The sequence below is a fragment of the Haliotis asinina genome, chromosome 7 (genome assembly GCF_037392515.1).
Source record: "Haliotis asinina isolate JCU_RB_2024 chromosome 7, JCU_Hal_asi_v2, whole genome shotgun sequence".
NCBI lineage: Eukaryota > Metazoa > Mollusca > Gastropoda > Lepetellida > Haliotidae > Haliotis > Haliotis asinina.
The window spans coordinates 66512464-66526134 of record NC_090286.1 but is presented as its reverse complement, the minus strand read 5'-3'; the positions used below and the strand labels follow the sequence as shown (position 1 = coordinate 66526134).

Sequence of the window (13671 nt, the reverse complement as noted above, 5' to 3'; positions counted from 1 at the left end):
CACCTATGCTCTACACTCCTTCAAAACATCACACCCAAATTACCATAGCTGTCAAATACATTCATCCACCACCAACACAAAGCTCATGTTTGTGTCGCTAAATAAATAAGTAGATATTATATACGAGACAAAAACATGTTGATTCGCAAAGTTCTTTCATGATGGGTTGCCTCTCTTGGAAAGATCACACATAGTTCAGACCTCCAAGGTCAGTCGAATGGTCAGCTTCAAATATAGCCGTAAAACGTCTGAAACAATGTAGACAATGTAGAAAATGTAGACAATGTAGAACATGTAGACAATGAAGAACATGTAGACAATGTAGACAATGTAGACAATGTAGAAAATGAAGAACATGTAGAAAATGTAGACAATGTAGACAATGTAGAAAATGTAGACAATGTAGACAATGTAGAAAATGTAGACAATGTAGACAATGTAGAAAATGTAGACAATGTAGAAAATGTAGACAACGTAGACAATGTAGACAATGTAGAAAATGTAGACAATGTAGACAATGTAGACAATGTAGACAATGTAGACAATGTAGAAAATATAGACAATGTAGACAATGTAGAAAATGTAGACAACGTAGACAATGTAGAAAATGTAGACAATGTAGAAAATATAGACAATGTAGACAATGTAGACAATGTAGACAATGTAGAACATGTAGACAATGAAGAACATGTAGACAACGTAGACAATGTAGACAATGTAGACAATGTAGACAATGTAGAAAATATAGACAATGTAGACAATGTAGACAATGTAGAAAATGTAGAACATGTAGACAATGAAGAACATGTAGACAATGTAGACAATGTAGACAATGTAGACAATGTAGACAATGTAGAAAATATAGACAATGTCGACAATGTAGACAATGTAGAACATGTAGACAATGAAGAACATGTAGACAATGTAGACAATGTAGACAATGTAGAAAATGTAGACAATGTAGACAATGTAGACAATGTAGAAAATGAAGAACATGTAGAACATGTAGAAAATGTAGACAATGTAGACAATGTAGAAAATGAAGAACATGTAGAAAATGTAGACAATGTAGACAATGTAGAAAATGTAGACAATGTAGAAAATGTAGACAATGTAGACAATGTGGAAAATGTAGAAAATGTAGACAATGTAGAAAATGTAGACAACGTAGACAATGTAGACAATGTAGACAATGTAGAACATGTAGACAATGAAGAACATGTAGACAATGTAGACAATGTAGACAATGTAGAAAATGTAGACAATGTAGACAATGTAGAAAATGAAGAACATGTAGAAAATGTAGACAATGTAGACAATGTAGAAAATGAAGAACATGTAGAAAATATAGACAATGTAGACAATGTAGACAATGTAGACAATGTAGACAATGTAGACAATGTAGACAATGTAGACAATGTAGAACATGTAGACAATGAAGAACATGTAGAAAATGTAGACAATGTAGACAATGTAGAAAATGTAGACAATGTAGAAAATGTAGACAATGTAGACAATGTAGAAAATGTAGAAAATGTAGACAATGTAGAAAATGTAGACAACGTAGAACATGTAGACAATGTAGACAATGTAGAAAATATAGACAATGTAGACAATGTAGACAATGTAGACAATGTAGAAAATGTAGACAATGTAGACAATGTAGAAAATGTAGACAATGTAGACAATGAAGAACATGTAGACAATGTAGACAATGTAGACAATGCAGACAATGTAGAAAATGAAGAACATGTAGAAAATGTAGACAAAGTACACAATGTAGAAAATGTAGACCATGTAGAAAATGTAGACAATATAGACAATGTAGAAAATGTAGACAATGTAGACAATGTAGACAATGTAGACAATGTAGACAATGTAGAAAATGTAGACAATGTAGAAAATGTAGAAAATGTAGACAATGTAGACAACGTAGACAATGTAGACAATGTAGAAAATATAGACAATTTAGACAATGTAGACAATGTAGACAATGTAGACAATGTAGAAAATGTAGACAATGTAGAAAATGTAGATAATGTAGAAAATGTAGACAATGTAGCAAATGTAGACAATGCAGACAATGTAGATAATGCAGACACTGTAGACAGTGTAGACAATGCTGACTACTTCAGTGGAAGTCGTGTTGACTGAGCGAGTTAATTGGCTGACTTTGTGTGCTGGCGATTAGGTGCCAGACTCTGAGGGTGTGGGTTAGAATCCCGGATGGGACTCAACTCAAAACGTACTAGAATTTGTGCCTCACCAAGAAAGTGTAATCCCAAATATGACATATGTCAAGTATGTTACATTTGACCACTTTCTAAATGGCTCTGCATAATCCATGTAGACAATGTCGCAAATGTAAACAATGTAAACAATATGGACAATGAAGACAATGTGGACAATGTTGACAATATGGACCGTGTAGACAATGTGGACAATGCAGACAATGTAATGAATGTGGACAATGTGGACAATGTAGACAACGTAGATAATGTGGACAATGTACTGCAGTTATATCTAAGGACGATTGCACTGAATAAGCAGTCCAAACCTGTACAAAAAGGAAATGTATTGAGAGTATATCTAATATGTGGAACTGTCCGTGAACAAGCCAAACATGAACAATAATCTAATTCCTGATTTCCTCAATAAAGCCTATGTAAACAATGTGGACAATGTAAACAATGTAGACAATGTGGACAATGTGGACAATGTAGACAATGTAGACAATGTAGACAATGTAGACAATGTGGACCATGTGGACATTGTGGACAATGAAGACAATGTTGACAATGTAGACAATGCAGACAATGCAGACAATGAAGACAATGTAGACAATGTGGACAATGTGGACAATATCGACATTGTAGAAAATGTAAACAATGTGGACAATGAAGACAATGTAGACAATATGGACAATGTGGACAATGTAGACAATGAAGACTATGTAAACAATGTGGACAATGTTGACAATGTTGACAATGTAGACAATGAAGACTATGTAGACAATGTAGACAATGTGGACAATATCGACATTGTAGAAAATTTAAACAATGTGGACAATGAAGACAATGTAGACAATATGGACAATGTGGACAATGAAGACTATGTAAACAATGCGGACAATGTTGACAATGTAGACAATGAAGACTATGTAAACAATGTAGACAATGTGGACAATATCGACATTGTAGAAAATGTAAACAATGTGGACAATGAAGACTATGTAAACAATGTGGACAATGAAGACTATGTAAACAATGTGGACAATGTGGACAATGTGGACTGTTCTGAAGATTACGTTTTTTGTTCCTTGACATGCAAAATTTGGCTTGAAAACGCAACACAGTAAGTGTTCATAGACAAGAAACACCACATCAAAACACATCATCATGAGAAAAAGCAGGATTCACGTGCTGCTTGCTGGACTGGGGTGAGCGGACCACGTGGGTTGGCGGGATTGGTTGGGCTAGCTTGTGTGGCTCAGAGTTAGTTTTTGCCGTTTGTGATTAGATTTTTTATACACTCTGTGGAGTTTAGCAGATAAATTTCAAATCTGCATAGCCTGAAATATTCGTACAGGTCATTAGTTTAGCAGAAGTCATTTAACATATAGGAAATTCTCACATTTAGTTTGAAAAGTAAGAGTCATTCACATTTAGTTTGTTGAGTTCAAGTTATATCATTTTTTATCGTCTTAGGTTATAAATGTTATCATCCTGAGTTGTTTTTGGAGAAAAAGTTAGTAGTTCGTTTCAACATTTGGTAGCAGAGCGTGGTTGATTCTTTAGTTAGTTTCGAGTTTACAGTTTTGTCATTACATATTTTGCACAAAGTAGGCAAACGTTAGAAACATGTCACACTCGAGTGATTTGGTTGATTTAGACAAGAAACTTGTCAGTTTGAAAAAGAAAAAGGCTGTGTCCAAATCAGCTTTGACAAAATCTAAAAACAAGCTAGTTAGTTTGTTGGAGATTGAACCTTTGAACAAAAAGGTTGTTAGGGACACGGTTGATGAGGTTTCGTCTTTACAGGCCAAAGTAGTTGGTCTTATAGCTGACATGTGTCAGATTTACAAGGATTCAAAAAATGATGACAGTTTCCAAAAATTGTCAAATGAGTTAGATGAAGTTGAAGAGGAAATAGATGCTGTTATTCGGCAAGCCAACTCTTTTCTTCGCAATTGTTCTGATACCACTTCAACAAGAAGTATAAGTCTGGTTTGTCTAGGTTGTTCAAATCTGAGAAGCCAAAAGTTGATCATAGAAAAAAGGTAGACCATAATGTATCAATTGCAGACAAGCCAGTTGAACAGGCAGAGGCGTGTAGTGTGCACTCTGTAACTGCACTTCCTCCTACTTTTAGTAGTTTGCCTTCCATGAAACATGATCTTGGGGAGGACATGTGGAGGCAATTGAAAAGAGTCACAATACCAGTGTTCACGGGTGATGTCAAATTGTATGAAGGATGGAAAGCAGCCTTTATGGCATGTGTGGATCGTGCCCCAGCTACGAATGAATATAAATTATTGCAATTAAAGCAGTATCTTGGTGGTTCTGCTGCTCAACTTGTTGCCAAATTAGGTCATTCTGCAACTGCATATGACGTCGCTCTCGAACGACTTGATCGTAAATATGGGGGTACACGCAGGCAAATTGCTCTCAAACTTGAGGAGATTCGAAATTTTAGACCCTTGAGACCGGAAAATTCTAAAGATTTAGATAAATTTTCAGATATGCTTGATCTCGCTGTTATCAACTTGCGTGAGACTGATAAAGTTGAGGAACTTGGTGATGGTTGCCTCTATGCATTGTTGTTAGGCAAAATGACTGAAAGTATGATTACCCATTACAAGAGATGGGTGTATGAGCATGAACGGCAAGAATCAGTAGAATGCTTGAGAGATTGGGTATTGAAAGAAGCTGAATTTCTGACAATGGCTTCTGAAGCTAAACATGGTGTTTCAGTTAACAGTGGTTCTGAAAATCGCCGCTCTAAATCCGAAATGTATTTTGGCATGCAGAGTGGAAGTACATCTAAAGGTTGTGCCTTCTGTCATGAATTAGGACATGGTATTTGGAAATGCCGCAACTTTATATCACTTGAAGTTGAAAAGAGATGGCAAAGGGCAAAAGAGTTAAGACTCTGTTTTAGATGTCTTTGTTTTGGCCACCAAGGTAAGTCATGTAAAAGGTTCAGTAAATGTGACATTAATGGGTGTAATGCAAATCATCACCAATTACTGCATGTACACAAACCTGATGCAACATTGAAAGTTCAGGTGCCAAATAGAACATCAGTCAATAGAACATCACAAACTACGATGTCCACCTCCAGGGAATCTTTCTATTCTGCTCTTAGAACCATTCAAGTCATACTCAAAAATGGAGAGCGTAGAATTATGGTAAATGCTCTTCTTGATGATGCGAGCACTTGCTCATACATAAATGAAGATGTTGCATTTGAACTTGGTTTAGAGGGCCAGTCTGAAAGGATATCTGTCAATGTTCTAAACAACATGACCAGAACATTTGACACAAAGTTGGTGACAATGGGTTTGAAGAGCACTGATGGATCAGTAGATACAACAATGGAGGCTTTGACCACTACGAAGGTTACAGGTAAAATGTCAGTCATTGATTGGCAGTTATACAGACACAAATGGTCTCATCTAAAAGGAGTGCCATTTACAAAAGTAAGTCGTCGTCCTATAGTTGATTTACTGATTGGCATGGATTATATAGAGCTCCATTCATCTATCCATGAAATTGTTGGTCTTCCTGGAGAGCCAGTTGCCAGAAAAACGCCTTTGGGTTGGACTTGTGTGGGAAACGTGTCAGGTGTTTGCAATGACATCCAGTGTAGTCAATCTTTCTTTGCTAGCTCAATTTCAGGATACTCCAGTTCAGATGATAACCTGGATAATCTGTTGCAGAAAGTTTGGGATGTTGAAAACATTCCTTCCCAAACAGTGTTACCAATGTCTGCTGATGATAGGTGTGCACTTGATAAAGTTCAAGAATCATTGACGTACACAAATTCCAGATATGAAGTCCAAATACCTTGGAAAGGTGATAAAAGTAGTTTGCCAAACAGTCGTGATATGGCGTTAAATAGACTGAAAAATGTAGAAAAGAAACTCTTAAAGAATGATGCTCTTGGAAAAGGTTATGATGAAGTCATACAACAGTACTTGCAGAAAGGTTACATATCTAAGGTGACAGATGATGAAACCATTGCTGGTACATGGTACCTACCCCATTTCCCAGTTGTCAAACTCGATCGACAAACAACAAAGATTAGGATAGTGTTTGATGCTTCAGCTAAGAGCTGTGGTGTCTCGTTGAATGATCTCGTCTTCCAAGGCCCCAAACTCCAAAATGATGTCTTTGATATATTACTTCGGTTCAGAAAATACCCTGTGACGATCATCTGTGATATTGCAGAGATGTACCTGCAAATTGGTATTGCTCCAGAAGATCGAAGTTGTTTGAGGTTTTTATGGCGATCGTTGGATCAATCAAAAGAACCAGAGGTGTTTGAGTTCAACAGGGTTGTATTTGGTATGAACTGTTCTCCTTTTCTTGCACAATATGTCACCCAAGAACATGCAAGACGTTCAACTGATAAACACCCATTAGCTTCTGAAACCATTTTGAAATCTACATACATGGATGACACCATTGACTCTGTACAAACTGTACAAGAGGGCATTGAATTATACAAAGATCTAAAGGCAGTTTGGAATTCAGCGGGCATGCATGCCCACAAATGACTGTCAAATTCTGCTGAACTGCTGAAAATCATTCCTCCTGATGATAGATCTTCCAAGATTGATGTTAGTCTACAAGACCTCCCTTCGGTTAAGGCTCTTGGTCTAATGTGGAATGCAGAGTTGGATGAATTTCGTTTTTGGAAAGGAGAAAATACACCTTCCATCACTATTACCAAACGTACATTTCTCAGTGAGATTGCCAAGATCTTTGATCCCCTTGGGTTTTTAGCGCCTTTCACCATTAGGGGAAAGATGATCATGCAAAAGATGTGGCTATCTGGAGTAGCCTGGGATGAAAGGTTGAGTCCTGAAATTGAAAGCAGTTGTTTTGAATGGCTATCCGAACTTAAAGTGTTGGAATTGTTGCGCTTCCAGAGATGCATCAATGTTCCCAGTCTGCCCTCTGATGCAAAACTGCATGTTTTTGTTGATGCTTCTGAAGGAGCGTATGGGGCCGTCATATACCTTAGTACTACCCAGAATGATGAAAAGTCAGTCTCTCTCGTTGCATCAAAAAGCATGGTTGCACCATTGAAATCGGTGAGCATCCCAAGATTAGAGCTGATGGCAGCAGTGCTAGGTGTGAAACTGGTGACGGCAGTTCTGAATGCCTTAGGTGCATCGATTCAGTGCACAACATTTTGGTCAGACAGCCAAAATGTCTTGTGGTGGATTCGGAACCAAAGTCGTGTGTTTAAGCCATTTGTGGCGAATCGTGTGGGATACATACATCAGCATTCATGTCCAGGTCAATGGCTGTACATACCATCTGCTATGAATTCTGCAGACATGCTTACAAGAGGAGTTTCTGCACACATGCTGAAAGAAAAATGCTGGTTACACGGTCCTGAGTTTTTAACTCATGATGAAAATGAATGGCCACCTCAGCCCGAGGTGTGTTCATCAAAACCAAAGTTACAGTTGAAACAGACCTCATTGTGGGCCAATGCAATGCAACTTGCCGATTTCAAGTTAGATCCATCTCGGTTTTCTGATTGGTCAAAGTTATGCCGAATCATGGCATGGGTCTATCGGTTCATCGATAACGCCCGGAAACCTCATTCACTACAGAAAAAAGGTGAGCTTGAGGTTGAGGAGATGGATGATGTTGTAACACATCTCATTGTTGATACCCAGAGGAAAGGCTTTCCTGATGACTATGCTGCTTTGGCATCGAAAAGGAAGCTTGCAAGCTCTAGTAAAATTGCAGCACTACAGCCTTTCTTAGATGAGGATGGGCTAATGAGATCAGCTGGACGTTTAGCTTATGCTGACCTCCCATATGATGCCAGATGTCCTGTAATACTTCTTCGAAAGTACATGGTAACAAGGCTCTTAGTCAAAAGGTTTCATGAGAAGTGTCATCACATGGGCACAAACAGTACATTAGCAGCTCTGTCTGCTAAATACTGGATTCCTTCTGCCCGAGAGGAAATTAGAAGTTGGGAGAGAGAGTGCGCCGTATGTGTCCGTCGCAAAGCCAAACCATCTTCTCAAATCATGGCACCATTACCTGCTGTCCGTGTGAAATAGTGGTTGAGGGCCTTTGATCAATCTGCTGTTGATTATGCAGGACCATTTGTGACAGTACAAGGTCGGTCGAAAAAGCGTCAAAAACGCTATCTTTGTCTGTTCACGTGCATGTCAACACGTGCCGTACACTTGGAAATGGCGTATGGTCTTGATACCAATTCATTCTTAAATGCATTCTTTCGGATGGCATCCAGACGAGGTATGCCAAGTGAAATGGTGTCAGACAATGGCACAAATTTTGTGGCAGCATCCTAAGAACTGAAAGACGTTCTTGGTCAAATAGATCAAGATAAAGTTCAAACTTCGTTGGCAAAATCTAGAGTGGTTTGGAGATTTAATCCTCCTCATGCACCCCATTTTGGAGGAGTGTTTGAGTCACTAATCAAATCAGCTAAACGGGCAATGTTTGCTATTTTGACAAAGAGTGACGTTGCAGATGAGGAACTGGTAACAACTTTTGTGGGAGTTGAATCTCTTTTAAATTCCAGACCACTCACTTATCAGTCTGCACAACCTGCTGATGAGATACCCCTGACACCCAATCATTTCTTGATTGGACAAGTTGGAGGTGTTTTTGCACCATCTCTGGATGATGTGTCATTCAATCCCAAGAAGAGATGAAGACGGGTTCAGGAACTCATCCGCCATTTTTGGAAACGGTGGAATGAGGGAATGGCTTCCATCTCTTGGAGTCAGAAAGAAATGGGTGTCATCCAGCAAGGATATTGCAGTGAATGATATCGTCCTCGTTGTTTCAGCAGATACTCCACGTGGTTCATGGCCATTAGGAAAAGTTCTTCAGGTGTTTCCTGGTAAAGATGGTCATGTGAGAGTTGTGGTCCTACAAGTTGGGAAATCCCGATTGACAAGACCCGTAACAAAGATTTGTCCATTGGAATGGACTCTGGATTAGTTCTCAGACTTTGCTTCCCAGGATAGTTACATGTGTAAATAGTCGTCTGTAAATAATCTGCTTTTTGTGTGAAACATTGTTGTTGTTTTTGTTTTGTTTAAATGATAGACAGTTCTATCATGGAAGGGGGTATGTTCTGAAGATTACGTTTTTTGTTCCTTGACATGCAACATTTGGCTTGAAAACGCAACACAGTAATTGTTCATAGACAAGAAACACCACATCAAAACACATCATCATGAGAAAAAGCAGGATTCACGTGCTGCTTGCTGGACTGGGGTGAGCGGACCACGTGGGTTGGCGGGATTGGTTGGGCTAGCTTGTGTGGCTCAGAGTTAGTTTTTGCCGTTAGTGATTAGATTTTTTATACACTCTGTGGAGTTTAGCAGATAAATTTCAAATCTGCATAGCCTGAAATATTCGTTCAGGTCATTAGTTTAGCAGAAGTCATTTAACATATAGGAAATTCTCACATTTAGTTTGAAAAGTAAGAGTCATTCACATTTAGTTTGTTGAGTTCAAGTTATATCATTTTTCATCGTCTTAGGTTATAAATGTTATCATCCTGAGTTGTTTTTGGAGAAAAAGTTAGTAGTTCGTTTCAACAAAGACTATGTAAACAATGTGGACAATGTAGACAATGAAGACTATGTAAACAATGTAGACAATGTGGACAATATAGACAATGTTGACGATGTAGACAATGAAGACTATGTAAACAATGTAGACAATATGGACAATGTGGACAATGTAGACTATGTAAACAATGTGGACAATGTTGACAATGTAGACAATGAAGACTATGTAAACAATGTAGACAATGTGGACAATGTGGACAATGAAGACTATGTAAACAATGTGGACAATGTAGACAATGAAGACTATGTAAACAATGTAGACAATATGGACAATGTGGACAATGAAGACTATGTAAACAATGTGGACAATGTGGACAATGTTGACAATGTAGACAATGAAGACTATGTAAACAATGTAGACAATGTGGACAATATCGACATTGTAGAAAATGTGGACAATGTGGACAATGAAGACTATGTAAACAATGTGGACAATGTGGACAATGTAGACAATGAAGACTATGTAAACAATGTAGACAATATGGACAATGTGGACAATGAAGACTATGTAAACAATGTGGACAATGTGGACAATATCGACATTGTAGAAAATGTAAACAATGTGGACAATGAAGACAATGTAGACAATATGGACAATGTGGACAATGAAGACAATGTTGACAATGTGGACAATGTAAACAATGTAGACAATGAAGACTATGTAAACAATGTAGACAATATGGACAATGTGGACAATGAAGACTATGTAAACAATGTGGACAATGTGGACAATGTTGACAATGTAGACAATGAAGACTATGTAAACAATGTAGACAATGTGGACAATATCGACATTGTAGAAAATGTAAACAATGTGGACAATGAAGACAATGTAGACTATATGGACAATGTGGACAATGAAGACTATGTAAACAATGTGGACAATGTAAACAATGTAGACAATGTGGACAATATCGACATTGTAGAAAATGTAAACAATGTGGACAATGAAGACAATGTGGACAATGTGGACAATGTGGACAATGTTGACAATGTTGACAATGTTGACAATGAAGACAATGAAGACTATGTAAACAATGTAGACAATATGGACAATGTGGACAATATCAACATTGTAGAAAATGTAAACAATGTGGACAATGAAGACTATGTAAACAATGTGGACAATGTTGACAATGTAGACAATGAAGACTATGTAAACAATGTGGACAATGTTGATAATGCAGACAATGTAGACAACATGGACAATGTGGACAATGTAGACAACGTTGATAATGCAGAAAATGTAGACAATGAAGACAATATGGACAATGTAAACAATGTAGACAGTGTAAACAAGGTAGACAACGTAGACCATGTGGACAATGTGGACAATATGGACAATGTAGACTATGTAGACAACGTAGACAATGTGGACAGTGTTGAAAATGTAAACAATGTAAACAATGTAGACAAGGTAGACAATGTAGACCATGTGGACAATGTAGACAAGGTAGACAATGTGGACAATGTAGACAACGTAGTGAATGTTGACAATGTGGACAGTGTGGACAATGTGGACAATGTAGACAACGTAGGCAATGAAGACAATGTATTGCAGTTATATCTAAGGACGACTGCACGGAATAAGCAGTCCAAACTTGTACGAAAAGGAAATGCACTGAGATTAATATGCGGAACTGTCCGTGAACAGGCCAAAAATGAGCAATAATATATTCCTTATTTCCTCAGTGACCTTATGTCACCCCAGTTACTATAGAGACCAGTCAAGTATTTACACTGTGAATCCCAAGACAAGCCATTATGAAAAGTATTTTTCTGTTAGCATCAAACTATGGAATGAACCTCCAAACGAGTATAGTAGCTCCCACATATCCAAGACAGAGAAAACACCTTGTATACATATCTTTCAAATGCGCAAATTGCGGATGTCGCACTGGTACACTGTTTAGATTAACTAGTTCATCACGTTGTTGACACGCTGTTCAGACAAGAACATTTCATCACGTTGTTGACACGCTGTTCAGACAAGACCATTTCATTACACTGTTGACACGCTGTTTAGACGCTTACACTTGAGAGCACACTCTATCACAGTGACATTAAATTTTGTGTTTGTTTTCCTGTTCTATTGTCAAAGTTTAGCATAACACCCATGTTGTTGTTGTACTATGCACGAGGAGCCCTCCACGGAAACACATGGAGGTTTACCATACAGGAGCACATCTTGACAGAAACACAACCCCGTTCAAGTATTTCTGGGACAAGGAGACATCGTTACAATATATTGAGCAACCCCGTCATTAGGCAACTCACGGTTGTAATTAATCTCCCACTCGCTCCACAAAGGTCGAATACTTTTATCTTCGCCATTCTAGCTCTAATCTTCCCGGATTAGGACGGAAGCGATTGCAAACTTGCCTCGTAAACAATTTCGACGTTTTCATTTTCAAGCATTCAGTTGCGGATTTGGCAGGCAGCTCGAGAAACCCTGCCTGAGGAAATACTGCTGGGACACCGTTTAACCCGAGCAAGGCGTATAGAGACGGGGCCCGGAAAACACAAGGAAGGAGTACAGGGTGGGGGACCGAGTAACGCAAGGAAGGAGTACAGGGTGGGGGACCGGGTAACGCAAGGAAGGAGTACAGGGTGGGGGACCGGGTAACGCAAGGAAGGAGTACAGGGTGGGGGACCGGGTAACACAAGGAAGGAGTATAAAACGGGGAACCGGGTAACGCAAGGAAGGAGTTACAGGGTTGGGGACCGGGTAACGCAAGGAAGGACTACAGAGTGGGAGACTGGATAACGCAAGGAATGAGTACAGGGTGGGATACAGGTAACAGAACGAAGGAGTACAGGGTGGTGCACCGGGTAATGCAAGGAAGGAGTACAGGGTGGTGGACCAGGTAACACAAGGAAGGAGTATAGAGTGGCAGACCTGGTACCTGAAGGAAGGAGCACAGGGTGGGGTGCACCGGGTAACACAAGGAAGGAGTACAGAGTGGGAGACTGCATACCATAAGGAAGGAGTACAGGGTGGGGAACAGGTAACAGAACGAAGGAGTACAGGGTGGTGCACCAGGTAATGCAAGGAAGCAGTACAGGGTGGTGCACCGGGTAACACAGGAAAAGAGGACAGGGTGGGAGACTGAATAACAAACACAAGGAAGGAGTACAGGATGGGGCACCGGGTAATGCAAGGAAGGAGTACAGGGTGGGGAACCAGGTTATATCAGAAAAGAGGACAGGGTGGGCGACCAGGTAACACAAGAAAGGAGTTCGGGGTGGGGCACTCGTAACACAAGGAAGGAGTACAGAGTGGGAGACTGGATAACACAAGGAAGGAGTACAGTGTAGGGCACCGGGTAACACAAGAAGCCAGTGCAGGGTGGTGGACCGGTTAACGCAAGAATGAAGTAGAAGGTGGGGAACAGGGTAACAAAAGAAAGGAGTACAGAGTGGGGGACCGCATAACACAAGGAAGGTGTAAAGGTTGTGGGATCGAGTAACCGAAGGATTGAGTAAAGGGTGGTGGACCGCGTAACACAAGGAAGGAGTATAGAGAGTGAGGCCTGGTAACACAGGGATTACGGGGAGGGGGGACGGGTAACACAAGGAAGGAGTACAGAGTAGGGGAGTAAGGGACAAATAGCCTAGCTGTCCTAGACTCGCTCTTCGGAGTTACGTCCCCTTGGATAGAAAAACGTTGTTGGATGGAATGGGGCTTCATCCCGCTTGTGTGTCTAGGTTTATGAACATCACGCATGTGCTCGTGGGTTTCAAACCTCTAACACCTGAAAACTTTAACTGTCCTACCACCCTACGCTGATACCACGAAATAATGT

The 13671-nt window shown here is 39.5% G+C and overlaps 1 protein-coding gene across 1 annotated transcript; it reads left to right on the top strand.

The window, feature by feature from the left end:
• The first annotated feature begins 2382 nt into the window (after positions 1–2382).
• On the top strand, positions 2383–11537 carry LOC137292134 (uncharacterized protein PF3D7_1120600-like). Its single transcript, XM_067823675.1, has 5 exons — positions 2383–2508; positions 2618–3259; positions 7157–7272; positions 8927–9140; positions 9810–11537. Exons 1-5 carry the CDS (start codon positions 2383–2385, stop codon positions 11535–11537), a joined length of 2826 nt encoding a protein of 941 aa, XP_067679776.1.
• Positions 11538–13671: the final 2134 nt, after the last annotated feature.

What these genes read in the sequence shown, in the direction of transcription:
- LOC137292134 (XM_067823675.1), top strand. Translation starts at nt 2,383, where the DNA reads ATGGACAATGAAGACAATGTGGACAATGTTGACAATATGGACCGTGTA. An exon ending in ACGTAGATAATGTGGACAAT is followed by an intron (nt 2,509 to 2,617) that starts GTACTGCAGTTA and finishes TCCGTGAACAAG; the next exon opens with CCAAACATGAACAATAATCT. An exon ending in TTCCTGGTAAAGATGGTCAT is followed by an intron (nt 9,141 to 9,809) that starts GTGAGAGTTGTG and finishes TTGTTTTTGGAG; the next exon opens with AAAAAGTTAGTAGTTCGTTT.